Source organism: Colletotrichum gloeosporioides, assembly GCF_011800055.1.
Source record: "Colletotrichum gloeosporioides strain Lc1 chromosome Unknown consensus_7, whole genome shotgun sequence".
In the NCBI taxonomy this organism is placed as follows: domain Eukaryota; kingdom Fungi; phylum Ascomycota; class Sordariomycetes; order Glomerellales; family Glomerellaceae; genus Colletotrichum; species Colletotrichum gloeosporioides.
Genome location: NW_025544652.1, coordinates 565,081 through 592,136, shown reverse-complemented (window position 1 = coordinate 592,136; position 27,056 = coordinate 565,081). Strand labels below are relative to the sequence as shown.

The following is a 27,056-nucleotide window of genomic DNA, read 5'->3' as shown; positions in this document are numbered from 1 at the left end:
CCAGGTCGGGCCTGGGCTGAGATGTGGTCGATGTGAGGGGGCCCGAAGGATCATCACTTGGCTTCTCACTGGGCTTGGAGCCGGAAAACCTTGGAAAACACTGCATGTGTTCGTTCTACATCGCAAAAATGGTGATATGAGGCTTACAAAATGTCGGTCGCGTCTATCGGCCAACTACAGGCCAAACCAACACTCACAAATGCCCTTTCTTACGGCATCATCAATACTGGCGAAAAGTTTGGTTGCCCGCCTTCATCCTGGCGGATCAAGGCAGCCACACCGTTCCTCCCAGACCGGAGCGTTGCACAGGCGAGTGCTGCTGTCGTGGCCATCAGAGGTGGCACCCGTCGTGGGTGTCGTGCGCTATCTGGCTGTCACCTGCAGGCGAATTTCCTTGAATAGAAGCGAGTGTGATTGTGGCTGCATGAGCCAACCACCTCGATGCTCCCTCACACTGCTGAGGGGTAACTTTCCGCATTCTTGCGCGAACTCCTTCATACTGCCGACCCGAACCAAGATGATGTTCTTGGGTGTTTTTGAGGGTGATGGTGATATTCCGGCATCGTGGGCTCACATCACTTCTGCAGGACATATCACCTCTTCCAAAAATAAGAGAAAACTAACTTTGCGAGCTTGTATTGTCGACTGTTATAAAAGAGCAGCGGCCCTCGCGCCTGTTTGGCCTCGACCTCTTCTCTTCGAGATTGTACTTCTCAGGTCCTCAAATCTCCATCTTTTTGATCCTTGATCATACATCTTGCCTATCTCCTTCCATGAACACCAGCTAAATATCGTCTGGTGCTGAAATACCTGTTTCCTTGAACTATTGCGATTACCGCCGAGCACACCTCGCACATTGCCGACAACCCATCTCCGCTGCTTCGAGTCTTTTTCTGGGCATGTTTTCTTTCTTTGGTGAGACTCGCTATGATAACAAACTTACCGCTACTTGTTTGCAACTTTAACCTCGCCGGGTCCTTGCATTCATAGTTGCACATGGCACTTGCTTACAACCGGACACGAGGTTTGTTGCTATTTCTCACTGTTCTTCTCGTCCAGCCGTACTTCTATTCTCTACATTCACCCGGTGACTCGGGACACATTTCTCTCGTTGAGCGAATGTACATGATGTTCCGCACTCCTTTGACTGTGTCCACCAAAACACGCATGATTATTGCCAACTCCACTGTTTGGCCTCGGAGGACCAAGTTTGCCGGTTGTCTCGCAGGACTCGTCGTCCATTCGCCACAAAACATCTGAGGTAAGCTTTGTGATGAGGCTTGTGCCAGCAATCATCGAAATTACGGATCGACGAGGGTTACCTGTGGCGCAAGTCTTGAGCTGGCACCAACGTGCCTTGACAATCTTCATGACCCTGCTCTGATACCAAGAGTCTCATGTTAACACCAAAACACCGTATCTGGATTCTCGATCCTTAATCTGGACCACGAGACGCCGGTTTGGTAACTGAGGAGGGCTGGAACGGGCCCAATTGAGCACTGAGTCCACGGGAAGGACGGGACTGCTTCGGTCAGTTGGATGTGTGTTACGCTTGGATAGGGGCCGTTTGGGTTGTACGTCAGCTTCCAGCTATCACAATTGCGGTCTCACGGATAGCAAATGCTTGAATATCATAATATTTTTCACGGACGAAAGTGACACTGAACGTGGCTCCGGCTTCTTTCGCGGGAGCTGTTGTGGACATCATGAACCTATTTAAACGGCAGTGTCAGCCCTCCTGACGATAGTTGCAGCAACCAACGAGACACCATCAAGGCGAAACAACAAAAAATAACCAAAATCATGATTCTCAACACGCTCTTTTTCACTGCGGCAATAGCCTCGCAGGCGCTTGCCTATCCCACTGCCCCTGGCGAGCCGGTTCGGGACTTGAATGCCCCAGACTGGAGTATGCTGCACTTCCGCCGCGCATGTGCCGAGGATCAGAGCAGCTGCAACTACAGCTTCGCGATAACCGAGTTCGCTTCCAAGGAATCCAAGCACTGCAATTTCACGATTAAGGCCGATGGTCGTCCTGCATACCAGACCGGCTTCTCCCTTGCCAAGTGCCCCGAGGCAGCAGAGTATAGCATCAACGGCGGCTGGAACGATCTCGGGTTCGTGACGTTGTCTGTCATCAACGTCGAAAAGAGCCTGATTTCATGGTTCTCGTACAAGGACGAGATCCTCACAAATGGCGTCGAGGTCGGACCGCAGCAGTCTAAGGTGTACTTCCACCCAATTGCCGTCCCCACTGAGGGCGAGGTTGTAGCAAGAGATAGTCACGACGACCTTGCCGGTGCTTCGGAATGGCAGCTTGTCAATGTTGTAAGATGTAAGTCAAGATTTCCTACATGCTCATCTTACCCTGCTAACTTGATGGCAAGACCTGGTTAAATCCGGAACCCCTCAGGAAACGGCGGTCCTTTCCTTCTCGATCGAAAAAGGAAACGCGCCAAGCGAGTATTGTCTCCTCATGATTCCGGTCGTCCAGCAAGATGGCACTTCCACGAGAAGCTTCTACGGCCGCGAGTGTCAAGATGGTGCCAAGGGCTGGACAGTCTCTTGGGGACAGAACGATGAGACCGATGAAGTCGTAATGACACTGGTCAAGTAAGCACAGCCCCCATGAACATACTGACTGAGGCTGACCGCGATATAGCCAAGACCAACACAAGCACGCTTTCTTCGGCTTCAACAATGTCAGCAAGGGGGTTCTCCTTGGAAATAATGGACCCAGCCCCACGAAGGACTTGCCGCGGTTTGTTTAGATGCCCATTCTTGCACCAACACACGGTGCTGGAACTGTGTTGGCGGCTGCTCCAACAAACCAAGCTGGTTAAGGGGACAAGAGAGAGAAGCGGTGTTGGAAACGCCGGCACCAATAGTTGTTGCGGTCATTTAGCGCGCGTTTTGTACGATGTGGGCGGCTCTGTATCGTTATAGTCGGTGTAGAAAATCGAAACATGGTTTCATAGACAACTCCACTGTTGGTTCGAGAAGAAATGCAACGTTATTGCGAAAACGTCACTGTTCTCTGACGTACTTGGATGTCCCGGGGCCAGCGAAGCAAATTGGTCGGTCGGTCCGGGGTAGTCCAGTAGAATCCGTATGAATGGCACACGCGAATTCTCGGAATAAAGCCGTAGGATTCTTCTGCCCAGTGGTCCTTACAGGGCGGAAGTACGGTGGCTAAATTGGTGGCATTACGCGCCGGTGGATTCGAGAGAAGAGGTTGGCTCGATGCTGCGCTGCCGTGAGTGGACGAGTTGATGACCCATGCCACAACCTGAGCGAATAGGATTAGGCTTTTCGTCGAACCCATAGAGTCGGAACGGCATGGAGGCTCTCATCCAGTAAGTCATATCGCAAGGTACCGGTCGGCAGAGGAAATCTATCAGGCGACTTGCGCCAGTAAGGTAGGCAAGGGTGCGATGGGCTGGTAAACCGACAGAACCGGGCGAGGTGCGTGACCAAATTCCTGTGCAGGAGACCCTAGCTGGGGTCGAGCTGCAGCGAGACAGACCATTCTCGTGCATTCGCAATCATCACCTGCAGATCATTCACACGCCGGCTTATGCTCCGCGGCTGGCTCGTCCACCCGGGTTATCGTCAGTAAGCAGCAACTTACGGTGAAGACGATCGGCTGTCTGTGTTGATGTTTGCGAAGTCGGCTGTGCGACGCTTGCCTGCTTGGTCGGCCATCAGCTCAAATGTCGTGGAATTCCCAGGAGAACGGGCGAGATAGCTGGAAGACGCAGTGTTCCCTGTCACTTCTGTTCCCCTTCGTTCTGATTGCGACCGGAAATATCCCAACGCCCACGATGCTCAAGGGCAGGATATGTGGAAGGCGTGTATGCCTGAGCTGGGCCTGACCCAGGACGCCCTGCGCCCGCCCAAGAAGACGGGACGTCGTGGCATCGTTTGCTTGCGGGCCAGGAGGGCTGACAATGGCTACAGCATTCCCTCGTGCCGTTGGACCATAGTGCAGTCGACAACAAGGGGCCGATCACCATCCGAGAATGTCCTCATTCGTCCGACGGCTGAGGATGGACACCGCTGGCGCGACTAGCGACGAACTTGGCAATTTCCCCTGCAAGGTGGTCATGGTCAGTCTTCCGGGGGCTCGTCGATAGGTCGTATCGTGTCTCTTCACAGTATTCAACGGGCTGGTGTTGGTGTTGTTAGTGGTGGGGTGGGCGACCCGACTCTCAGGTGCACCGTGTGCTCTCAAACATCACACCCCGGGCTCTTCCACCTTTGTGGAGCAAGCCATGTGCTTCTGGTCCGTGCTTCTTGCGGGCGACAAGTTGAAAGTGACGAGTGGCTGCAGCTAGTGACTGGCTCCTTCGAAAGCACCCTGGCCATGCGAGCTGACAGCGGCAAACGTCGCAATCCCGTTGGCTGTATCTCATCACTACCAACACGCAGCAACAATTGGCTAGCGACAAACAGGAGGCAGGGCAGATGTTCCCAAGCCTTCCCCAAGAACCCAACGTACGGTAAAGACACCACCAAAAAAGTCCCAAAGTCCTCTCGCGGTCCAAGTCTCAGTCCCAGTCCCAGTGATTTCGGCGCCCCTGCCCGGTCGCCAGGTTCATTGCGACTTATCCGATCCTTCCTTGCCCACTCCTTTTCCCCCGCCCTCCATATAGTGACTTTTCCCACGACTCTTCCTATTTCCTAGATTAGCATACGTTAGCCCTCCTCTCTTGGCCCCATCTTTCTGTCATACACCTCGTTCGGCATCGCGAAGTAGTAGTCTTCTTGAATGTCTCCGCCATCGCGAGAACACCTTCTACCTTCCATTGCGGCGCGACGTGCGACTGGTCGAGGGGTTTCAAGAGACGGAGTTTGGGTTTCTTTTGCGGTTTCTTTCTCAATCCAGGTTCAAGATGAGGATAGGCTGTCTTCAGTTCGCACCTCAGGTGGCCGATGTCGACAATAACCTCAACCGCGCCGACTCGGTTTTGAGCAAGGCGAATACCGACGACCTGGACCTTCTTGTGTTGCCTGAGCTGGCTTTCTCGGGTAAGTCGCGCTGGTTTGTGTAGCTTATCGGTATCTGTCGCTCGGATACGTCTTCATGCTGCGCGTTTGGGTGCTTGACTGCAATGTTGAGCGCTAGCTGACCCTTCGTAGGCTACAACTTCAAGTCGTTGCAACAGATATCGCCCTTTCTCGAACCGTCGGGCTCCGGCATCACTTCTCTTTGGGCTCGAACAACTGCTCTCAAGTACAACTGCAATGTAGTTGTCGGCTACCCAGAAAAGGCGGACGTTTCCAGCCAGTGGCCGACTGGCCCGGAATACTACAACTCTGCTATTGTTGTCAACGGAGATGGAGAAACAATCGCAAATTACCGGAAAAGCTTCCTTTACTACACAGACGAGACGTGGGCGCTTGAAGGAGACAAGGGGTTCTTCGAGGGCTGGATTCCTGGTCTTGGCAACACATCCATTGGCATTTGTGAGTTTTTCTCCATGCTCATATTCGTACAGTAGCTAATCTTGTTGCAGGCATGGATTTGAAGTGAGTCTTATTAGGTTCTACTTGCCAGACGCGATTACTGATTGTTCCCAGCCCCTACAAATTTCAGGCACCATGGCACTCGTTCGAGTTTGCGTTCCATGTTCTTGAATACGAATCCAACTTGGTCATTGTATCCATGGCATGGATGACCCGTGAGGATGGTCGTATGTTCAGTCGAATGCCGAATGAGCCTGATATGGATACTTTGACCTACTGGGTCACTCGCTTGGAACCGCTGATTCGGTCAGAAAATGAGGATGAGATCATCGTCGTCTTTTGCAATCGAACTGGTACGGAAGATGAAGTGGTATACGCTGGCACGAGCGCCGTCGTAGGAATTCAGGACGGCGAGGTCAAGATTTATGGCGTGCTCGGCCGAGGTGAAAAGGAACTTCTCGTCGTCGACACCAACAATCCTCCGTACGCTAAGTTGGTCTACCGACCAGAGCCTGAGAGACCATCGGCAGTTCACTCCGAGCTGCAGCAGACTGGCTCCTCTCCGTCTTCTACGAACGCATCAGGACCCGGCCCTTCGTCCTTGAGCGGGCGATCTCTGCAGGGCTTCTCGTCGCATACGCCAACCCAGCCAACGTCCCCTCCGGACAATACATCCTCAGCTTCGGTCTCTTCCCAGAGGTCTTCAAGGTCCCAAAAGTCTTCAAAATCCCAGAAAACCCAGCCTTCGCCTAAGAAATCCACCAGGCAAGCAAAGGCTCCGCCAAACATCCAGATACCGCCTCTGGACTCTTCGCCTGGCTACCTTTCCCGGGACATTCCTGCAAACTCTCCGAGCGCAGACAGCATCAATCTTCCGACCCCCACAGCCCCGAGTCCTACCCCGTTGGCGATTCGACCCAAACTCATCATCCCGCAATCGCCACCTCTCGCGCCGTGGCAGACTGCAAGCCCCATCCCACAAAGCAGTCAGTCGACTCATTCAATTCAATCGCAGCAGTCCATGCGTTCAGTACAATCTGTGCAATCCAACAGCACCGTCACTTCAAATCCTCGCCCGCCCGAGGATAGCACGCCGTACCCTCACAGCGGCGCCCCGTTGAGCGGATATCCCACCAAGAACACAGACAGGAGAATCTATGGTGGGAGTGTATCGATCAGTCAAATGCCATTCACCCCAATCACTCCATTTGACGACGGATCGCCGGTGGAAGCACGCTATTTCTGGCGGCCATCAGACAGTCTGTTGAAGTCACCCATGGACTCGCGTGCACTAGTCGCTCAACCCCTCAGCGCTCAACCAAAGAGTGCCGTGGCCGAGCCCGATGACACGAGAACAATGAGCTTCCACTTCCCGCTATTCCACGAACCGGGACCCCGGGCGCAATCGTCGAACTCCGTCCGCACAGTTGCAACGGCAGTTACTGCGAGAAAGGACAACGATAAGCGTCCGAAAGACAGGAGGCCCACCCCAGTACAAGGCATGAAGGCGCGGGCATCCAGCAAGTCAAGGGCTGGTGATATCATTCCGACAAGAGGCGCAACGCCTGCTCAAGATCCCCTTCCAGATCGCCCGTCATCACCCAAGTCTCGGAACGCCAGCCGATCTCGTACCCATGAACGTTCAGACTCTGCTCTAGGGAATCGGGAGCATGCTAAAGCTGTATCGCAACACCTGGAATCAATCTCGCATCGAGCGGAGTCTGTGAACAGAAACCGCGGAGTGCCCGAAGTGGTTGGTACTCCGCAACCTGACAGACCCTCGTCGCCAAAATCCCGCAACTGCAGTCGAAGTCGACCTAGCGAGCATCTGTCTTCCATCTTGATTGCTGCCAGCCCCAGCATTCTCAGCGATGAACATCCACAGCAAGCTCGCCCGGCCGGTGCAGATGCTCAAATGTCTCCGCCTCAGCGATCCATGTCACGAATGAGTTTCCGTGCTAGGGCTGGATCGGCGGCGGATGTTCGCCCTGGTTCCAGAAGCTCTATGACGGGCGAGCATTTCACGACTCGGCCCGTGTCTCGTACTGCCAGTCGAGGCCGACAACCCGGGCCGCTCTTCTCACCGCCGAAGATGTCGCCGCACGACCCATCTCTTCCAGCAGAGCAGTCGGCCGACGAGATTGTACGTATTCAGCGCGACAGGAAGAGTTCGATCGGTTCAAAACCTCCCGTCGAGCCCCCTGCTCCACAACCTGATTTTGCACGAGTCGAGTCCGTTGTGTGCCCTACATGTCCTGTTCATGGACGGCATTCCACGAGTTCTGCTCCGGCACCTCATGGAGCCACTTTGGGGCACCGAACACCGTCCCCTGACTTGCACGGCAGATCATTGTCGTCCCCAGCGGCAGTGAACTCTTCCAATAGCATCGATGCTATCTCGAGCAGTCAAATTGGAGACGATCCCAAGTTCTCAACCACTGAGATAGGCAAGCCGAGCGATGTCCTCTCTCTCACTGAGACGATTGAGACTATCTCAACGAATAGCCGGTCACCGTCTACCCCCTTTTTCGAACCCAAGACGCCAAAGGCAATGGTCATTATCCGCGATTCGGACGACAGCAATGGGGGCCCTCTTATCCCAGATCTGTCTCCTGTTCTCTCTGATTTGACTTGTGTGGATAGAATCGTTGGTCCGACTCCAGATGGGTCTCGGGCCATCGCGACTTAGACGTAGGGGACCACATCCAACTTGACACCGTCTTTTTGTGAATTTGTTTTTATTTGTTTTCAAGTTTAGCGGGGAGTCTGGTCCTCATGAATGAGGAGGGATCTTGTGAAAAATGTGGATACCAAAGCATTTAATGAATGAACGGACAAGAAGTCATCAATGCATGATGATATGGATGGGATGGGTTGCCTGGGTCAAGGCTACAGGATTCTGGCGACATGGAGTGGAACTGCCTTCCCACCTGTATTTATGATCAACTCTGCAAGCGTCTATTTGGTCGCTTGAGTAATGAGTACTTATCTTTGTGAAATTGAGACAGACAAATTGTGACTATTAAACCAGTAAAACATAGTGCGAAACAGGTAGCCTAGGTAGTTAGAAGACTCCGTGCACATAACTCTATTGCCATCTGAACACTAATAATTGTAGTCTAATATACACGTACGCGGACACATTGAATGAAGCCTACTCGACCGGCTGTAACAAGGTGATTGACGGAATACAAAACGAAAGAAGAAGCAAGAAGGAATGACAAGAAAGTTCGATTCTCAACCCGTCAAGTGACAGCGTTGAAGAGCCTTGAACGCCTCTGTAAGCTTGTCTTTCTCTTCCTGGAGCTGCTCCCTTTTCGCGGCCAGATCATCGTCTTCTTTGATCAACTCCTTGACTCCCTTCAAGTCGAGATCCTGCGGTATCAACTTTTCGAGGTTTCGGAGGAAATGACGCTCTTCTACTTGCATAAGAACGTTGGAGATGAAAATATCCCTAGAGATCTTGGAGAATGCTGTTAGTTGGAGGCAAAACAGAGGGCGGGTATCGCGTATACCTCATAGTGTGACTGCATCGCGTGCAGCTGGTCTTCGGCATTGTGATCCCGGTAGTCTTCCGGTAGCGCTAGTTCTCGCTGCTTCGACACCAAGTCTGTGTCGAGAACACCGTTCTTAACTCCGTTGGGCTTCCCGTTTTGCTGGGCTCTCCTCTCCCGAACAGAGTCTCGGAACACTACGTTCTGACGATGCTCCTTTTGTCTTACGAGGAAGCGCCGGTCTGAATTCTTCATCCAGTCCTGTCTATCTTCCTCAATGCGGAACAACTCATCACTTGCGTGTGTCTGCGCGTCAACCAGACGGGGAAGGAGATGTTTCTCCACGAAACGGCTGGCCACTGTCTCAGAGTTCTCAAAGCCGTCCGGCTTCAAGCCAACTTGGCGCTTGTTGCCCGCCGTCCTCGCGAACGTCATTTTGGTGATTGTCTCAAAGTACTCTTTGCAGCAGGAGAAGATGTTCTTGACGTGTTCCTCGGCAATCGCGTACCAGCCATCTGAAAGCTCCCAGAACAGGTTGTTGATGCGTTCCGGACTATAATGCCCCTCTAATTCGATACCGCCTGTCTTTCGGAGCTTTTCAGAGGCCATGATTATCTCTGCACTTATGTCTATGAAGTCGTTTGCAGGAGGAGGAGTGGGTGGTCTGTTTCCGTTGAAGAGCTCCGAATTGGGGTCGGCTGGCAGCAGTCCGGCATGAGACTGCCACTTAGCCCCCTGTTTGAAGATGCTGTCTCGAAAACGAACATCGTGATCTCGAACTCGTGATCTGAGCTTTGCCGGGCTATCATCAGGTAGTTTATTGATATCATAGCGGTAAGTGCCCTTGGCATGGTCCCGGGCCGCATCCTTGAGTCTTGAGGTGGCCTCTTGAAAGGCTTTTTGAAGGGCGTCGTCTGAGAGGGCATCGGTCAAGCCGTTGAACTTCTCGTCCTTCAAGAGCCGTTCCACCTCCAATTCGAATTTCGGAAGCTCTTTTCTCACTGCTTCAAAGTACATTTTGCGAAGCCGTAAACGCAGCTGGCTGATACCACATTGGTGAGACGACAGGTCGCTCCAGGGGTCCTCGTCGAACAGCAGCGATTCTGCCCGGTCTCTCTGCTCCATCGAAGCGCGCGCTTCAACTGCTTCAGTGTCAAGATTTCGAATGACATGCCACTTAAATTTGCTGAAGGATGAATCCCGGCCCTGCATGATTCCAACAAGAGCTCCAGGACGCTGAGAGTCCGGGGCTGTTATTGTATCAGGCTTGGTGATGATTCCAAGGGTTCTTTCGCCTGCTGGGTCGTATTGCTTACACAGGCCAAGTATCTCGGCGTTCGCAAAATCATAATTGGCAGGAACAACAGCAAGGATTGTTGATTGAGGCATCTTGACATACTTCTCAACCAATTCTCTGATCCGTTTGATGGTTGCGTCGTTGTCGCTGTGGTACATGATGAGACCTGGAAGATCAACCAGCTGCAAGGCTCTGGTAGAGGGGCCAGATATCTTGATCAACAGGATGTCATCGCTGATTAGGGTTTCAGCTGTGTCGTTTCCGAATATAACCTGGTGAGCCTCTTCCATGTATCTGCGAAGAGTATCCTGCGCATCGCTGTTATTGGCGGATCTCCATTCGAGATTTTTGAGTCTTGTCCGTTCATCCGGATCTCGGTCTCTTCCAGGTGAGATTCTCACTAGCAGAGATGCTTCTGGACTGTAGTCGAGGGTGACCTTAGTCACATATCGGGTGCACATTTTCTCGCCGGAAGGGAAAGGGATCCCTGCAATTGCTCCCAGAACCGAGCTCTTCCCAGAGGACTGGGCACCGCAGACTACGAGTTGTGGGACTTTATCGAGACGTTTGATGTTAAGATCTCGAATCAGGTCCATGGCTTCGATAATCTGGCGGTGTTTTTCGTTGTTCTCAGGGTCATGGAATAAGCCTGTATGGCTGAGAGATTGGCGCTCCCTTGCGGGACCGTCCTTCTGTGATGAAGACATGATGAGGACTGGCCGTAGACGAACAGCAGGTAGACAGTCCCAAGAGAGTGTGGATAGTATGCTTCGTACCTCAAACTTTTCAAGTTCGTTATTATATGAAGAGGGGGCCAGGTATACTCCATATGAATAACCCGAAGAACGAAACGGCCAACGCTATATTTTTAGAGAGCCTTGCTTACTTGCGTTTGTTTTTTCATGTCGTCAGCCTGCTTCGTCTTCCAAGGCTTCACATTAATCAGTAATTCGTTTTTGTCGTATTGAGAGGAATCGAGGCTGCATGCATGCATGTAGGATGAAAAATTGGTTGCCTTGCAGAGCTGAAATGCATGGATTCGTCATCACTTACATTTAACCCCCAATGTGCCCCCAATGTGAGGCTTTTCGTCATGATCGTAACATCATGTGCCCAAACAAGGCTGCCAGAACGTAACTTAGAGGTGGTCAGATTTTGCCCATCTATTCAATTATACGAGCCAGCTGAGCTCAAAGATATTAATATTAGGCTCTCGGCACAAGGTCGCCGTCTTGGCTGCTTTGGAGATTGCTATGTCTCCAACCTGTCCTTCCCAGCCTGTACACTAGAAATAATAGCCAACAACTATTTGTTCAAGCGGGTTGACGGCTTCACCACCTAACTTCTCTGAATTCTCACGACTTATCCTTGAGCTTTGCCAAAATGGAGGTTCTCGCCGTTTTTCCGGCAATAGCAGCAATATTTGGAATCCTTAGTGGCGTGGAGGAATTCCGCCTCAGACGCTCAGAACGAAAGACGTATGAAGCCTCAGCAGCATATCAGGCAGCCCTGGAGTTCACCAAAGATGCCAATCAAATATCATCACAACTTGGTCGCAATTTTTCCTCGCACATAGACGGTTAGTCTTGGCGAACGATCTCAAGCCCACGGCCGGGACGATGAACACTATGGAGAACTGATTTTGCTCTGTAGAGAAACTTCGCAACGACATAAAATGCATCCAAGGAGACATCCAAGCCATGTTGAAGTCTCTAAATGCCTTGAAAGAAAGGCCGTCTACTGAATCGAATGGGTCGCAAAAACTACCGATGATGGGAAAGGGATTCGCCGCCCGAGCGAAACAAAATGAGAAAGCAGAAGCACTGAGAAGCCAAGTCCAAAAGGCGCTGAAGAAATTCAAAGAAAGACTCGCAAACAAGAAGGCAATCGCGCCAAGCTCAGACAATGATCTGAAAAGCGATCCAAATAATCGGCGGTTCTGCTACGGCGCCATACTCTGTCAAAATGGTAAAGCCAAGGCTGCTTCTCTGTCACTAGCTATTGATGAGAAGCCTGAGAACCCACGTTGGGGATTCATCTGCCAGCACTGCAACTTGGAGGTTGGTGACTACAAGTCTCTTCGAATGAAAGCCGACGGAACTGTTCTAGAAATATCGGACCTGCTCGCGGCTTCACATCTCATGGCATGCGACCTAAAAGACATGCGGGCGTTTTACAGGTGCCTTGCATGTCACCTCGATCAGAGAAAAGTGGATTTTGCGACTGCTACAGAGCTTGAGAAGCATATGGACGAACACGCAGACTTTTCTTTCCTACCAGAACAACTTCAATCTGCGGGTGAAAAAGCTGCGGAGAGAGACGTGGAGGAGTTCATGAAGCACGACATCACAACCCATCCTGAGTCAACGACAGTGACTCAAGTTGCAGAAGATCCCGAGCCTCAGTCTGATCCTGAGTCTCTTGGAACTCTGAATGCTTCGGAAGAATTCACTCCAAGTTGGCAAGAATTGTCAGCAACTCATGAGAAAGCTACGCCAGTCCAACCAGCACCTCACTGGGCCCCCCCTGACCCTCCCAGTATCGACCAAGCAAGGCAAGATACACGACCATTTGGCGATATCTATGGGCAGATAATCGGGGTTCCGCCGCCAACTGAGGAGTTTCTAACTCCGAATTTTCATTATCCGGATAACAGTCGGGTATCGAGACATTCATCACCCGGTATCAAGTCATTTGATCGTCGACCGGTTGGGGAGAGCTCACCGAGTCGCAATTGGCCAATGGGGAATTGAAGGCGATAGCAAGATTGATATAAGATCTTACAGGACTGATTCTTTCAGTTTCATTCAATATTTTTTTTTCTCGTAAAAGAGGTGCGGAAGAAAATGGTGCACGATGTGGCAAAATCAAGAGAGAGGGTAACGACACCCATCTCTCGCGTAACCAACGTCTACTAGAACAAAGGTTAGAAGTAGCGACTAAATCCATCAACGACTAATGAAGCCTCCCACTCGCTCTCAATGTATGTTGTATTCTCTGTCGTCGTATTTATTCTCATATAATATAGTGAAGCCCTCTACCTTGGACCATATTCATAGATGTGATCTATTGTGATCTAATGGCGATCCTCGCTACATTTGCATTGGGGCTGTTAGTTTTCTCTTCAGTTTGAACACTGCAGAAAAAATTCACTTCGATTTTCTTTTCTTGAGCAAGGAAAATTTACTCCATCACTATCAGTATCGTTCTATTTGCTTCTAGTCGCGACCACCGGGTCACAATGTGAAAACGTCAACAGTATACAACAGCCTCTGCCAAGGTACGAACGGCTTTCCACTGACAGGCAGGCAGACACGATGCCGGACCCCAAACATGACTTAAGACTGAAGAACGCCATGAGAAGGTTATCCGCAGCAGCCGAATAGACGCCCATTGAACCGAGCTTGCGGCAAACTGCGCGACAAGAAGGCGATGGCCTCGATTGGCGCGTCAATGATGTGAGGACGGGGGCATCTACCTTTTCGGATAGTAATGAGACGATGATCATGTCAAAATGACCAGAAGCGCTGGGCGGGGCATGAGTTTGTTGGTCCAACATGCATAATTCGCGATTCTCGCGTTATCAATCTCCTTAGATGGTCTTCGAAGGAGGTCTCCGGGGGCCAGATGTTGATGCGAAGGAGGGAGGGGCTATTGAAATTCGGACGGCATGCTGACCAGTGCGGGAAACCAGGAACGCCATGCTTCTCCTCCTCTCAGGGCGCTAGGCCGTCCAACGGGCCTCTTCCGTGAGAATTCAAGCTCATGAGATGTCCAATCAACAATCGGAGATGGCTGCCCGCACCGGATGAGGTTGCTGAAGTGTGAATCGTGACAGGGATTCTTGCAGCTCTAGCTCGGTCGCCAGCCGGGATCATTGCATGCTAAGTGGCTGGGGGCTGCCAACTACACTGCACGCCACCTTCCACCAGGGGACTTCAGGGCGCTACGAGAGCCAGCGACGAGAGCAGATCTCACCCTCCCAATGCCAATGTTTGCCAGCCAAGCCCACAGCGGTGTGGGATCGCAGACCTGGGTCAACGGCCAACGGGCTTCTCCAGCCCGTCCAGCTCACCAGTTTCCTAGGCAGATGCATCTGCTCACCAGGCCCCATTCGTATTGTGTGTCTGTTGGAACGGCCCGGACTTGTGGTCGTGTGGACCGACCTCCTCACCTCGGAGTGAAGAGAGCAGCGGATGGGAGGGCGGGAAGTGCACACAGTTCGCCGTGCCACCCCAATTCTTCTGGACCCCAATCACACGCTCCGAAGAACCAACGAGGTGATGGAGATGCAGATGGCTGCGTCTCTCGTCACAATCACAGCGTGCCCATCTTCTCTCTCGCAAACACCGAAACACATATGAAGCGTCGTCTCGCAGTGTCCGTGGTCAACATCGCGAGTCGTCACATCGTGATATCCTCCTGACGGCGTCAATTTGCGACTCTTCCCCTTCATCGCTTGGCATCACCGTCCATAAGCTCTTGCGCAACGAACCGGACTCCCCATCACACTCCCGCAGGCATGTAACTCTGGCGACTTTGCCCCTCAGCGATTGAATCGACTGCAAACCGGTATTTCCGTGCGCGGCTGTCCAGTACATAATTCGAACGATTTCCGATTGCGATTTTGCCGGGCGGGAGTAGTAATTGACGTCTCCCCGCACTTTTCTACTACTCATAATTCTCTACGATGAGGTTTGCGACGGGCGCTGCGGCGCTCAGCCTCTGGTTGCGCCATGCGACGGCTCTCCACGTGGCGAAGGGTTCACCTTGCCAGACACTCTGCGGCAACGTGCTGGATGCGACCACGAAAGATGATGTTGTCTGCAAAGAGTCGGATTACTCTGTCAGCGCTGCCGGTTCTGTATACCAGCAGTGCGTTTCCTGCGAGTTGACGAGTGACTACTCAACCGCATCTCAGACTGACGTACAATGGCTTCTTTGTATGTTGAGTATCTTGGCCCCGGCCGAAACATTACTAACATATCAGACAACCTCCGATACGCTGTCTCATACTGCATTTTCGGGTACCCAGAAAACCCCAACGTCGGGTCCAGCCCATGTCTCACGAGGTATGTCAGCGTGCGATGGCGTTGTTCGTCTCACCTAGTAACCCTTCAAACAGAACCGCTTGCGAGCCTTTCCAAGATGCCATTAAGTACAATGACCTTGCCTCTAACGGCACCGAGTTTGACTACTGTGACAACTGGGATCACAATCAGCTCGCTGGCTGCACAGCCTGTCTCCGTGCCGGCGACAACCATTACTTGACTAATTGTATGTCTTGATGCTCAGAACACTACGGTTCATTGACTAATCAGCTTCTAGTCATGACCATCCTGGATGCTGGATGCCAGCAGAAGCCTGACCCTGGGCAGACCGTCTCTGTAGAGGGTTCTCCCTTCTCTAAGACTTCAGTCAATGCTACTGACCCGACGCCAACAAACACATATGTGCCAAACTACAACAGCGGCCCCATCTCCTTGGGCGGCAAAGTCGGCATCGCGATCGGAGGTGTTGTCGTCATTCTTGCTTTGACCGGTTTCTGCATTGTCTGGAATGGCAAGAGAAGAAGACGGGCATTTCTGAAGAAAATGGAAATGAAGCAGAAGGGTCCCGCAAATGGCTGGCCATCACCACTTAATGTCGCTGGACTCAACGGCACACCGCTGAGCCAGCGCCCTCTGCGAAGTTGGGAGAACGATACGCCAAACAGCTCCAGGCCGACGCACGGCTGGGACGAGTCTCCTCTCAGCCCGCAAGGAGAGAAGGCCTTCCCGAGATACTTCTCGCCGTACTCATCGCAATACAACAGTCCGGTGAGCGGCACGGAGGCGCCAAATATGCAGTGGCCAACCAACGGATCGGACCCTCAGCGTCAACAGCAGGAAATCGGCATTGCTCTGGGTGGCGCGGATGATTCGCAGCAAGATTGGGATGATTCTCACAAGGGAAAGGGGCGATCTGAGTCGTATGAGTTGAGAGAGGTTGACCATCAATGGGACGCGCGACAGAGGCATCCCAGCCCGCCTGTGCTTCAGCACCCGGCGCACCCTATGTATGCGGAGCACAACCCAGCTGCGTATCACGGCATTACAGAAGATGACCTCAGGCGAGGTTACATCTAAGTGGTCGCGGTCCTGGTGAGGAGTAATGAGAAGCTGTAAATAGTTGACTTGGGGCCTTTGCCTTGGCGGATCTGGGTGTTATTAGCGGGAGTTTGGAGTTGCACGATACCGAAAGAGTCTCATGAGTCTTCAGAGCTGCTCATGAGATGCAGAGACGAGGTGAAGACAATGTGAATATGAATACAACGTACATCGACAAAGTCCCGTGTTAAGCGCTTTGTGACTGCAAGGGTTCCATTGTCTCCAGGTACGGACCGTTGTTCGTTCCGCATGACGATGTTTTCCTTCGACTCTGGAAAGTCCAAGCTCAAGAGGCGGGACGGAACCGAGTCGCGTCTTGGGTCCTGTGGCTAGTCGAGTGGGTTGGCCAATGAAATCCACTCAATGGCTGTCCGACGCCACAAAGTGGAGCGGAATGGATTTTTTGGCAGCTCGCACCCCACAGCAGGAAAAAAAATTTGGATTGGGAAGCTTCAAGCCAGTCCTCCCAACACCACGAGACCTTCCTCTTGGACGTTCGCGACTTCCTTCCCACCGCAAACGCCCAACACCCGACCGACACCTTCCCTCCCCATTGAAACCTCCTATCGTTTCGGGATAAAGTCGGACAAGATGGCTATGGAAATTGTTAAGGCCTCCGAGGAGGAGGAGTTCGCCATCAAGCCTCAGGCTGCCGTCCCCCAGTTGGACACCAGCAGCTGGCCTCTGTTGCTCAAGAACTACGACAAGCGCAAGTTTCCTTTCCCTCTGGATACGGAGCGAATGCCTCGTGTAGAACGAACACACGGCTGACCGGTCCTGCAGTTCTCGTCCGGACGGGTCACTTCACTCCCATTCCGGCAGGATGCAGCCCTCTGAAGAGAGACATCAAGTCGTACATCTCCTCCGGTGTTATCAACCTGGACAAGCCCTCTAACGTATGTTATTATTGATAATGATTGAAATTAATGACCATGTGTGCTGATTTGCGCGTAGCCCTCCTCTCACGAGGTCGTCGCTTGGGTCAAGCGTATGCTCCGGTATGCAGTTCCATTCCATTCTCTAGCTCGCACGATCGCGATGCATCGCATGCGATTCGCTCCCCGAAATCGAAGACGTATCGACGGCAATGGCATCCTCTGAAGCGGACCGCGGTGGCTATATGGGCATATGTTCACGACGTGGCGCGCACGTGTCCGGCCAGGCTTTTGCGAAACACAGACAAGGATTGGTACAACGTGGAACACAATTCCAACGTCACGACATGTCTGGTCAGGCTGCATCATCGCGAGGCTGTGAGAACAAGGCACAGCGTCATTTTCGATTTGCATGCCGACTTGAGAAGTTTTCGCGGAAGGCTGTGCTGGGAACCGACCATCATGGATTGCCCTGGAAAGTGTCGTCACAATTCGCGGGAACTGCCATTGCCGTCAGCTTGTCAACGAGAGGAACGATCGAATGATTTCGGGGAGCCGCTTGCTTGGCTTTTGCCAAACTTTTGGTTGGGATGAAGAAGGCATTGCTAACTCATTTTTGCGCAGCGTTGAGAAGACTGGACACAGCGGTACCCTTGATCCCAAGGTCACTGGTGAGTAGCGACTCGTCCCACATTGACGTCTCGAACGTGTTTTGCTAACTTTCTCAGGATGTTTGATTGTTTGGTTAGTAGCAACCTTCCAGTTCCGACGAACCGCATCCTTGAGGAATTGCGACTGACGAAATTTTCTCTCTGCAGCGTCGACCGCGCCACCAGACTCGTCAAGTCCCAGCAGGGCGCCGGTAAGGAGTACGTTGCCGTCATCCGCCTCCACGACAAGCTGCCTGGCGGTCAGGCCCAGTTTGCTCGCGCTCTCGAGAGTATGTTCAATCCAACCTCACCGCAACTGCCGACATCATTGTCTGACTCGTGATCTAGCTTTGACTGGTGCCCTCTTCCAGCGCCCTCCTTTGATCTCTGCCGTCAAGCGTCAGCTGCGTATCCGTACCATCTACGAGACCAAGCTGATCGAGTTCGACAATGTGAGTAGATCCACTCCTGTCTTAGAAATATTGCTGACCGCGACTTTAGGATCGTCATCTCGGTGTCTTCTGGGTTTCCTGCGAGGCCGGTACTTACATCCGTACCCTCTGTGTCCACCTTGTACGTAACGTTAAGAAGATCACTCAGCCTTGTTCTGATTGCTTACATGAAATAGGGACTTCTGTTGGGTGTTGGTGGCCACATGCAGGAGCTCCGCAGAGTGCGCAGTGGTGCCATGGACGAGTCCAAGGGCATGGTCACTCTGCACGACGTGCTTGACGCTCAGTGGATGATGGACAACACCAGGGATGAGTCTTACCTGCGTAAGGTCATCTCTCCCCTGGAGACTCTCCTCACTGGCTACAAGCGTATTGTTGTCAAGGACAGTGCTGTAAGTTATTCCCGTTCATTGCAACCCAACTGCCCCTCACGGCCGATGCGACTTTGTGGATTATGTCTTAGACCGATTGGCGCACGAAAACAGCTGCATCCGATACTGACGTACTCCCAGGTCAACGCTGTCTGCTACGGTGCTAAGCTTATGCTTCCCGGTTTGTTGCGATACGGTGAGTTAAGCTTCATAACAACGTTACCAGGATACAGTGACATACTGACACCCTGCACAGAGTCCGCCATTGAGGTCCACGATGAGGTCGTCCTCATGACCACCAAGGGTGAGGCTATTGCCATCGGTATTGCCCAGATGTCCACCGTTGAGATGTCAACATGCGGTTTGTCCTCCTCCGTCACAGTACATTGACGATCCACAACTGACCCGAGAACAGATCACGGCGTTGTCGCCAAGGTCAAGCGATGCATCATGGAGCGTGACCTTTACCCCAGGAGATGGGGACTTGGCCCTCTTGCATCGGAGAAGAAGAAGATGAAGGCGGACGGCAAGCTGGACAAGTTCGGACGCCCGAACGAGGCCACCCCCGCCAAGTGGGTGTCTGAGTACAAGGACTTCAGCGCTCCTGCCGGTGATGCGGCTGCGGCTGCATCGGCTGCGCCGGCCACTCCCCAGAAGGTGGTTGAGACCGTCTCTACCAGCACTGTCGTCACCCCTGCCAACAACGAAGAGGACGGCAAGAAGCGCAAGAAGCACGAGGGTGAAACTCCCGACGAGCGTGCCGAGCGCAAGCGCAGAAAGGCTGAGAAGAAGGCAGCCAAGGCCGCGAAGAAGGCTGCCAAGTCAGGCGAAGCTGACGACGATGACGACAGCGAGTAAGCTCTTGTTGTGCTGCATCTTACCTCGATTGGCTCGATACCAAGTGTTTGTTGAACAATGGTCGGCGGTTGGCTGTTGTACCATAAAATTGGCTTTGGCAAGTGGCGTTTGGTTTCTCAATTTCTCTCTCCCGTTGAACATAGTACGGACTGGCTGGATAGGAGTAGATAGGTCCTATATGAAAAAAAAGTGGCGACTACGGCTGCTTGATCAGTTCAAACCAAAAAAAGTTCTCGACCGGTCGAGAATGAGACGAGAAGCACATGGCAGCGTAAAATGTCACGAATCGATGTTTTAGGCGGTTGAAACGGAAACACGGTAACCCTTGTTGGCGGACTTACGTACTCCCAGCAGGACCCCGGCGGGTTTTCAGACAGCAGCTCAGTCGGGTCCGAGCCAGCGTGGATCTCATCCGAACGATTTCTGTTTGGGAATCTCAGTCATAAACAGCGACAATATACGTGTTCCGTCCATCGTCCGAAGACGCTTTCCCTGAGAGGACACCAAAGACAGGGAAGCATTGTCACCAAGCATGTCTCAGGCCACATGCGCTGGCCAGTCACGGAAACAAGGACAACTGCCACCCGCCCTCCCTGATGCCTCATGGAATTGGGATAATGCAACCAAGAACCACGCCGTAACTGGGTATAATTACTTTAGCGGATCCTCAATGCCCACCCCCTGAGATGGCAGCACGTCACCCCGCCTTTTTCTTCTCTCCTAGTGATGCGTGTCTCTGGTGTCGTTGCCACGTTGGGAGGGGCACCGGGGGAGGTGAGTGAGTGAGTGACCTTGAGACCTTGGGACCTTGGGTTGCGCTTTCACAGCCCCTCGCCAGGATCACGGATGTGCCAGTCGCGCCTCAATCCCTCGTGCCCAGTTGCCCTGCTTCGCCCATGCCCGATCAGCGGGGCCGACACCGCCAGTTGGCGATCCCCCGTCGACCCCCGTCACCACCGACATCCCGGTTCCAGACCAACCCAAGAGCCTCCATGACGACCAACTTTTCTCTCTGACCCCCTTCCCCCCTAACGTAGGTAGCCCACATGGCAGCCAGCACATAGGGCCTAGCAGCCGACTGCCGGATGCGTGTAATCCTCCCGAGGGGCTTTTTTTTTCTTGTCCGTCTGTCATGTCTTGCTGCTATTGATCTGCTAGCCTAGCAGCTGCAGTTTTATGGGCTGAAGCCTAAAGAGGATTTGCTATCTGACCACACATCTGACGCGCGCCCAGCCCTAGGAAGAGCAAATTTAAGCAGCATAACCTGGGCGGAAATGCAAGGCAATTTTTGACCTTGGAAGCAGCGGAAGCAAGGTCGGAAGCAAGGCGAGAAGAGAAGCAGCTGTAAGGTGGGAGCAGCAGCACCGGAGAGGCTCTAGCTTCTTTTTTTTTTTTTTTTTTTTTTTTTTTTNTTTTTTTTTTTTTTTTTTTTTTTTTTTTTTTTTTCCTCTGCTGGTTCGTGCAGTTCACGTCGGGTATCCGGTCGAGCAAGACGCTGCCACGCACTCACTCACACTTCTCACCCCCGGCCCACCTGTTTCAAGCATCTGCTTTGACGTGAATGGAACAAACCCACCTAGGGCCAGCTCCCAAGTCTCTGGGCAATGCGGATCGGGAATGTGAGATTACCACTGCAAATGCGGGTGGAGGTGTGTGTGTGTGGCTGTCGGTTCTTGCTTGTCGTCGTAGTAAAGGTGTGGTGTGGTGTACTTGGAGCGTGTACCTCGTAGGTGTGTGAGTGAATGTAGTAAGGTCTAAGGAGGCATGTCATTCCTGCTCTCAATACCGTTCTCGTCTCGGGATGTAGCTGGAGCTTGGAGCAGGCGCAGCTGCTGCTCTCTCCCACATCTCGTCCTTTTCGTTCGAGTACAAGTAGGACCTCGCTCGCACGCACCTCGAGACCGGACAGCTCTTATTTTTTTCTCTGCTTCTCGAATACAGTTCGCTATGACATTCATGACGGCAGCACTTGCTTCGAAGTAATGTGTACTCGGTGTTGGCAAAGCTAAGTAATAGACCACCGTCCAATTCCTTGAGAGAAAGACAGAACGAAAGCGAATACCCAAGAGAGACCCAAGACCACCCACGACACAGACACTCCTCCTCTCATCACATATACATCAGCATCCCAAGGTCTCTTTTTCTGCTCAGACTGCAACTTTGTTTAGCTCCACGAGCGCATCACCTGGCTGTTGCTGTTCTTTTTTTGTTTACACTTTGTCCCGTTTTTTACGAGAGAGATACCTTATATAATTGTATCGTTTCTTTGTTTATTATATATACCCTCAGACCGAGAGAACAATGCTTTCAACATCATCACTATTGGCCGCCGGCCTGTGGTGCTTGGCCGGCTTACAACCAGCCCTGAGCGCACCCTCAAAGATCGACGCCCTCTACATTGTCGGCAGACAAGACAAAGTCATTGAGCCCAGACTCAACCGTGACTTCCCGGACCCGGCGCTGGTCCAGGCCGACGACGGCAACTGGTACTCGTTCGCGACCAGCAACAACGACAAGCAGATCCAGGTCGCCAAGGCCGCCGAGATCTCGGGCTCCTGGGAGTGGCTCGACATCGAGGCCCTGCCGGACGGCGGCTGGACGACAGGCAAGGGCACCTGGGCGCCGGACGTCAGACGGCTCGACAACGGGTCGTACATCATGTACTACTCGGGCGAGGTCGTCGACGGCGGCGGCAGGCACTGCATCGGCGTGGGCATCTCGGAGACCGTCACGGGGCCGTACCGCCCGACCAAGGAGCCGTGGGTGTGCCCGTTCGCCCAGGGCGGCGCCATCGACGCCGCGGGCTTCTACGACGAGTCGACCAAGAAGCGGTACGTCGTGTACAAGGTGGACGGCAACAACGTGGGCAACGGCGGCGACTGCAACAACGGCGTGGAGCCGCTCGTCGGTACGCCCATCATGCTGCAGGAGGTCGAGGCGGACGGGTACAGCAAAGTTGGCGATCCAGTGCAGATCCTCGACCGGACGGCGGCGGACGGCCCGCTGGTGGAGGCGCCGGACCTGGTGCGCACCGACGACGGGCTTTACATCCTCTTCTTCAGCAGTTTCTGCTTCAACTCGGACAACTACAACGTCAACTACGCGACGAGCCGCGACATCAAGGGCCCCTACGTGCGGCCGAGCCGGATGCTGCTCAAGACGGGCGACTTCAACCTCACGGCCCCGGGAGGCGCAACGAGCGTCGCCGGGGGAGGGCAGATGCTCTTCCACGGCGACTGCGAGCAGGGGAGGTGTCTCTACCAGACGCAGTACTCCGTCACCGGCAGAGATGTAATCATCAGCTGAGAGAGAGAAAGGTAAAAAAGAAACGAAACGAAACGAAAAGACGAAAGAGGAAATAATTTCTGTAATCATATTTTTTGTGTTACACACTCACAGCATCATCTCAGTTGTGTATCCTTACTTATTTCTCTTGTTGGGGGAGGAAGGATCTCAGCGAGCACCCAGCGTTTTGGACACACATATTTGTGCGGGTTTTACAAAGGAAAGTCTAAAAGAGACTTCATACATGATTCGGGGGCATACAGGACATTCGTTTTTTACATTTCTTGTGCGGGCGTTTGGAGGACTCTGCATCATATAGGCGATGAAGGCCCAACCGGTCGTTTTCACGAGACAAATGACAATGAAGATATCATACAAACCAAAATCCGGAACCAGCCGCAGACCGTGAACACACCATTTGGTAAGCGACCGTTGCGCGAACCGGACGGCAATTGGATGCTTTGACTGTAGAGTTTGCGGTTGGTGCAGCGAATGGGACGGACGTCTCTCAGTGACCACACCGTCAGCTCCGACTCGGCGGCGAAGCAAAGTCAGGACAAGCTTTGAGTTGCGAAAAAGAAAAGGTTCGACGCAGCTCAGTAACTGGCCCCCATGCCAACCTGCCGAAAGGGGACAGCTTCTCTGGTTCGCATCGAACTTTGTAATGAGAGGCAGGGAACCCTGGGGTTGGCGGTTGGCGACATGGTCCCACCCCCTAATAGCTAAAGTCAAGTAAAAGGGTGAAGAGGAAGGGGGGAGGGATAAGAGGGATAAGACAGGGCCCGGGCTGTGATGCCGAACGACTATGCATTGACAATTCGATGTTTTGGGGGCGCTTGAACGACAGGCAGTGTTCGGTTAAGGAAAAGAAGGTAGGCGGGAATCCGGGAAGAAAAGGGAGCATTGACGGAGTGATCGTCGCGACTGTGCTGCGGACGACTATGCCCCCACTTGGGGCCCGCAGTGGGCCGAGTGAACCAACACCACACTGAACATCGAACACACTCAGAAGCTGAACTGATCAGAGAGAGAGAGAGGTTGAGGGTGAACATGAACCGAGCTCGCGGCTTTAAGTGGGGTGCTTTAAAGGGCAGAGCACCGACATCCATCATGGATGGGGCCCAGAGACACTGGCTGGAACTCGTCAGGACTCAGGAGAAATGTTCCGAGGATCAGCGGTGTTCATTCTCTGTGATCGGTAAGCGCCCGGGCTAGATCGAAAAGGGCTGACTGTCACCTGCGTCCAACCACAGTCATCTCCAAACGCTCGTCTGCAATTGGCCACCACGGGGGAGAAGGACGCAGTGCCCATCACCTCATCGCAGTCGTGCGCATCTCGCAGCCGCCGGCGACCGTGATCACTCACACGCACACTGCCGAGCATTCTCGCGCCAGGCACAGGCACGCAACCCGCGAGAAACGCTGCAGAGAAAGGACACTATCGAATGCCGCGCTACCCCATCTGGCGCCTGCGGGAGAGCTAGTTGGTCCACGGCTGGCAAGTGCCTGCTGCTAGTCGTGCCTGAGAGGTTGCAACGGCGCACGTCGTTGGCTCGTCCTGCAAGTGCCAGGAACGGTGCCGCTGGCGCTTGTGTTGGTGATGTGCGCCGTTCGTCAGGCAAGCTTCCAGCAAACATCGTCGGCTCTCTCTGGCGAGCGGCGTTTCCTGTGCTGCTTGAGGACCGAAGTCCGGGGTCGTTACCATTTTCCTTCCCATTGGGACTTGATCACGCAGCCTCATTGGCTCCCTTCTTGAGGACATCACCACACCCTCTGTCGATGAACTGAATACTAACCCACTCCAGGTCTCGCAGCCGGGCGGCAGGACCATGGCCCAGTCCCAACTACGCTCATCTCAAAGCAGGCCTGCGTCGATGAAGCCATCCGCCTCCCCATACATTCGGAATCCTGCCCATTGGCTCCGTCCGACTGCGTCCTGCGGGCGACTCCAGACCGTCACCTTACCATCCACACGTTCCTGCAGCTGCCCATGTCTGATCAACATGGCCGGCAAGAACTTATATCACCGTTCCCAGGTCCCAAGCCTCATCCTACTGAAGCTTTCCTCTCTCGTGATTCTCTCCTCTGAGCTTATTCCGTTTTTGCGCGTGTCTTTGTTTTGCGGGCGTACAGGCAGGATCGTTACCTAAATGTCACATTGAGATACCCTCTTCCCTTTGCCTCACCTTATTCAATTGTAATCTGTGCAAGGCGCTGGAAGTCTTGTATCTCACGTCCTCTTCACCGACACTCGTTTCGTTCCGGTTCCCGAAAACGCACATCAACAATGGCCGTCCGCACAACCACCCTCGTCCTCCTCACATCCCTCCTGCCGAGGTACGTCGCAGGTCTGCAGGTCACGCCCGACTCGCCCTGCGCCTCCTTCTGCCTCGACTCCAACGACCTTGACTACTCGGACCCCAACTCGTCAAACACCAGAAACAAGGACATCACCTGCGATGACAGCAAATACCAGACAGAGAACGCAGGCCGCAAGTTCCAGCAGTGCGTGAGCTGTCTGCAGGACAGCAACTATGTTAAGGGCGGCGAGAATGACCAGGCTTGGTTCTTGTGTAAGTCAACAGGTCATTGTTCACATGGCGAGATCAGACGCTAACTCATGACAAGATAATATGAGATACTCGTTTGACTACTGCGTGTTCGGGTACCCAAACGCCACTGACACCGGCGGTGGTCCCTGCATGACCTCCACGGCCTGCGGCGCTCTCGAGGCCGCTCTCACAGACGGCGATCTGGACCCGTCGTCCGGGCAGTATTCATACTGCGACGCAGACGGCGGCGCCATCCTCGGCTCCGCCTACGACAAATGTCTCTCCTGCGTCAGGGCAGGTGGTGAGCACTACTACCTCGCGAATTGTAATCCAACCCTCTTCCCACATCTTCATATGTGTCTCTCTAACACCCTCAAGATCTAGTAGCCCTCGAGGCAGGCTGCCAACAGAGACCGGACCCGGGGACACTCATCGGCCTCAACCAGACCGTGTTCACGAAAGGCGTCATCACCGTCGTCGACCCCAAGGATGCAGCCTCTGCCGACAAGAAAGACGGCGCGAGTATCCCAATGACAACGATCATCGGCATCGTCGTGGGCGCCGTCGTGCTGCTCCTCCTCATCGCGGGATGCGTCTTCATTCAGTACCGCAAACGCAGGGCCCGCCGAGGGATCAACCCCGAGCTGTCCCGCAGAGCAAAGGGCCACCGCCCCGTCTCGTCCCTCTCTTTCCGGTGCCAGACACACCTCACCCCCAAGACGCCAAACTTCTTTCCTGTCGAGGAGGAAGAGATGCAGAGTGAGAAGGGCCGCATGCAGCTCCACCAACAACAGCAGCAGCAAGCCTACTCGCCGCATACCACACCGCAGGACCCCTGGGCCCCGAGCACGATGTTCTCCTACAGCTCCCCAAGCCCGACAAACCTCACCGACAAGAAACACAAAGACGCCCTCCCCCTGACAACGATCAAGACCTCCCTCCCCATAATGCCCCTCAAATCACACTCCCCGCGCCACAATGCCTCGCCGGAAGACTACACCCCGACCTCGACAACCTCCACGGCGCCCCTCATCCCCCTGCGCCCCTACGTCCCTTCAGAACACGGCTTCACCTCCCCGTCGACGGGCTACGCCGCGACCTTCGCCCCGCAGTCGCAGACGACGTACTCCTCCCCGACGTCGGGGAACACCGCCAGCCCGCTGATGAGCCAGGGCGGCTGGCCCACGCCACAGAGGCACCATCAGATCCCGACGATAGACTCCCTCCCCGCCACGGAGCCGGCGAGGACCATCGGGATCGTCGTCAAGGACAGGGCGAGGCCGATGCCCAAGAGGGTCACATCGCTCGGGGGCAGCCCTGTCGAGAGCCAGAAAATTCAGACCTCTTTCCCGCCGCCGCCGGGGGCCAAGAAGAGGTGACAGCGCTCTGTATATTCCGAAGGGTTTCGTTCTTTATTCGTGGTGAGCAATGAGCATTGGGAAATGGGTGTTTTCTGGCGTGGAAAGGGGGAACTCATTTGATTGCCAGCATCCGCACATATAGTCAATCACATAGACAAACACGTAATGCATGAGAACATGAAATGAAGGACGATCCAAACCAGTCTCTTCTAGGGGTATTTAATGCCCGTGATTTTTACCTGG

The 27,056-nt window shown here is 53.5% G+C and overlaps 6 protein-coding genes across 6 annotated transcripts; 5 read left to right on the top strand and 1 right to left on the bottom strand.

Moving 5' to 3' along the window:
- Positions 1 to 1,803: 1,803 nt before the first annotated feature.
- On the top strand, positions 1,804 to 2,771 carry GCG54_00001587 (uncharacterized protein; the record flags this gene model as incomplete). Its single annotated transcript, XM_045401701.1, has 3 exons — positions 1,804 to 2,335; positions 2,388 to 2,613; positions 2,663 to 2,771. The coding sequence occupies 3 exons, from the start codon at positions 1,804 to 1,806 to the stop codon at positions 2,769 to 2,771; spliced, it is 867 nt and encodes a 288-aa protein (XP_045270430.1).
- Positions 2,772 to 4,895: 2,124 nt separating this feature from the next.
- On the top strand, positions 4,896 to 8,158 carry GCG54_00001586 (Protein N-terminal amidase; the record flags this gene model as incomplete). The annotated part of the gene is made up of 7 exons (XM_045401700.1): positions 4,896 to 5,031; positions 5,143 to 5,469; positions 5,520 to 5,532; positions 5,584 to 5,952; positions 6,000 to 6,177; positions 6,235 to 6,455; positions 6,523 to 8,158. The coding sequence occupies 7 exons, from the start codon at positions 4,896 to 4,898 to the stop codon at positions 8,156 to 8,158; spliced, it is 2,880 nt and encodes a 959-aa protein (XP_045270429.1).
- Positions 8,159 to 8,706: 548 nt separating this feature from the next.
- On the bottom strand, positions 8,707 to 10,967 carry GCG54_00001585 (Interferon-induced GTP-binding protein Mx2; the record flags this gene model as incomplete). The annotated part of the gene is made up of 2 exons (XM_045401699.1): positions 8,707 to 8,931; positions 8,985 to 10,967. The coding sequence occupies 2 exons, from the start codon at positions 10,965 to 10,967 to the stop codon at positions 8,707 to 8,709; spliced, it is 2,208 nt and encodes a 735-aa protein (XP_045270428.1).
- Positions 10,968 to 14,950: 3,983 nt separating this feature from the next.
- On the top strand, positions 14,951 to 19,615 carry GCG54_00001584 (Centromere/microtubule-binding protein cbf5; the record flags this gene model as incomplete). The annotated part of the gene is given in 17 exon segments (XM_045401698.1): positions 14,951 to 15,203; positions 15,251 to 15,332; positions 15,386 to 15,537; positions 15,589 to 16,318; positions 16,329 to 16,377; positions 16,992 to 17,157; positions 17,193 to 17,305; positions 17,364 to 17,407; positions 17,909 to 17,955; positions 18,013 to 18,028; positions 18,103 to 18,224; positions 18,283 to 18,386; positions 18,436 to 18,507; positions 18,563 to 18,778; positions 18,899 to 18,953; positions 19,014 to 19,118; positions 19,173 to 19,615. 17 exon segments carry the CDS (start codon positions 14,951 to 14,953, stop codon positions 19,613 to 19,615), a joined length of 2,769 nt encoding a protein of 922 aa, XP_045270427.1.
- A 2,301-nt stretch (positions 19,616 to 21,916) lies between these two features.
- On the top strand, positions 21,917 to 22,921 carry GCG54_00001583 (uncharacterized protein; the record flags this gene model as incomplete). The annotated part of the gene is made up of 1 exon (XM_045401697.1): positions 21,917 to 22,921. One exon carries the CDS (start codon positions 21,917 to 21,919, stop codon positions 22,919 to 22,921), a length of 1,005 nt encoding a protein of 334 aa, XP_045270426.1.
- A 2,266-nt stretch (positions 22,922 to 25,187) lies between these two features.
- GCG54_00001582 (uncharacterized protein) lies at positions 25,188 to 26,831 on the top strand (the record flags this gene model as incomplete). Its single annotated transcript, XM_045401696.1, has 3 exons — positions 25,188 to 25,473; positions 25,529 to 25,777; positions 25,831 to 26,831. 3 exons carry the CDS (start codon positions 25,188 to 25,190, stop codon positions 26,829 to 26,831), a joined length of 1,536 nt encoding a protein of 511 aa, XP_045270425.1.
- Positions 26,832 to 27,056: the final 225 nt, after the last annotated feature.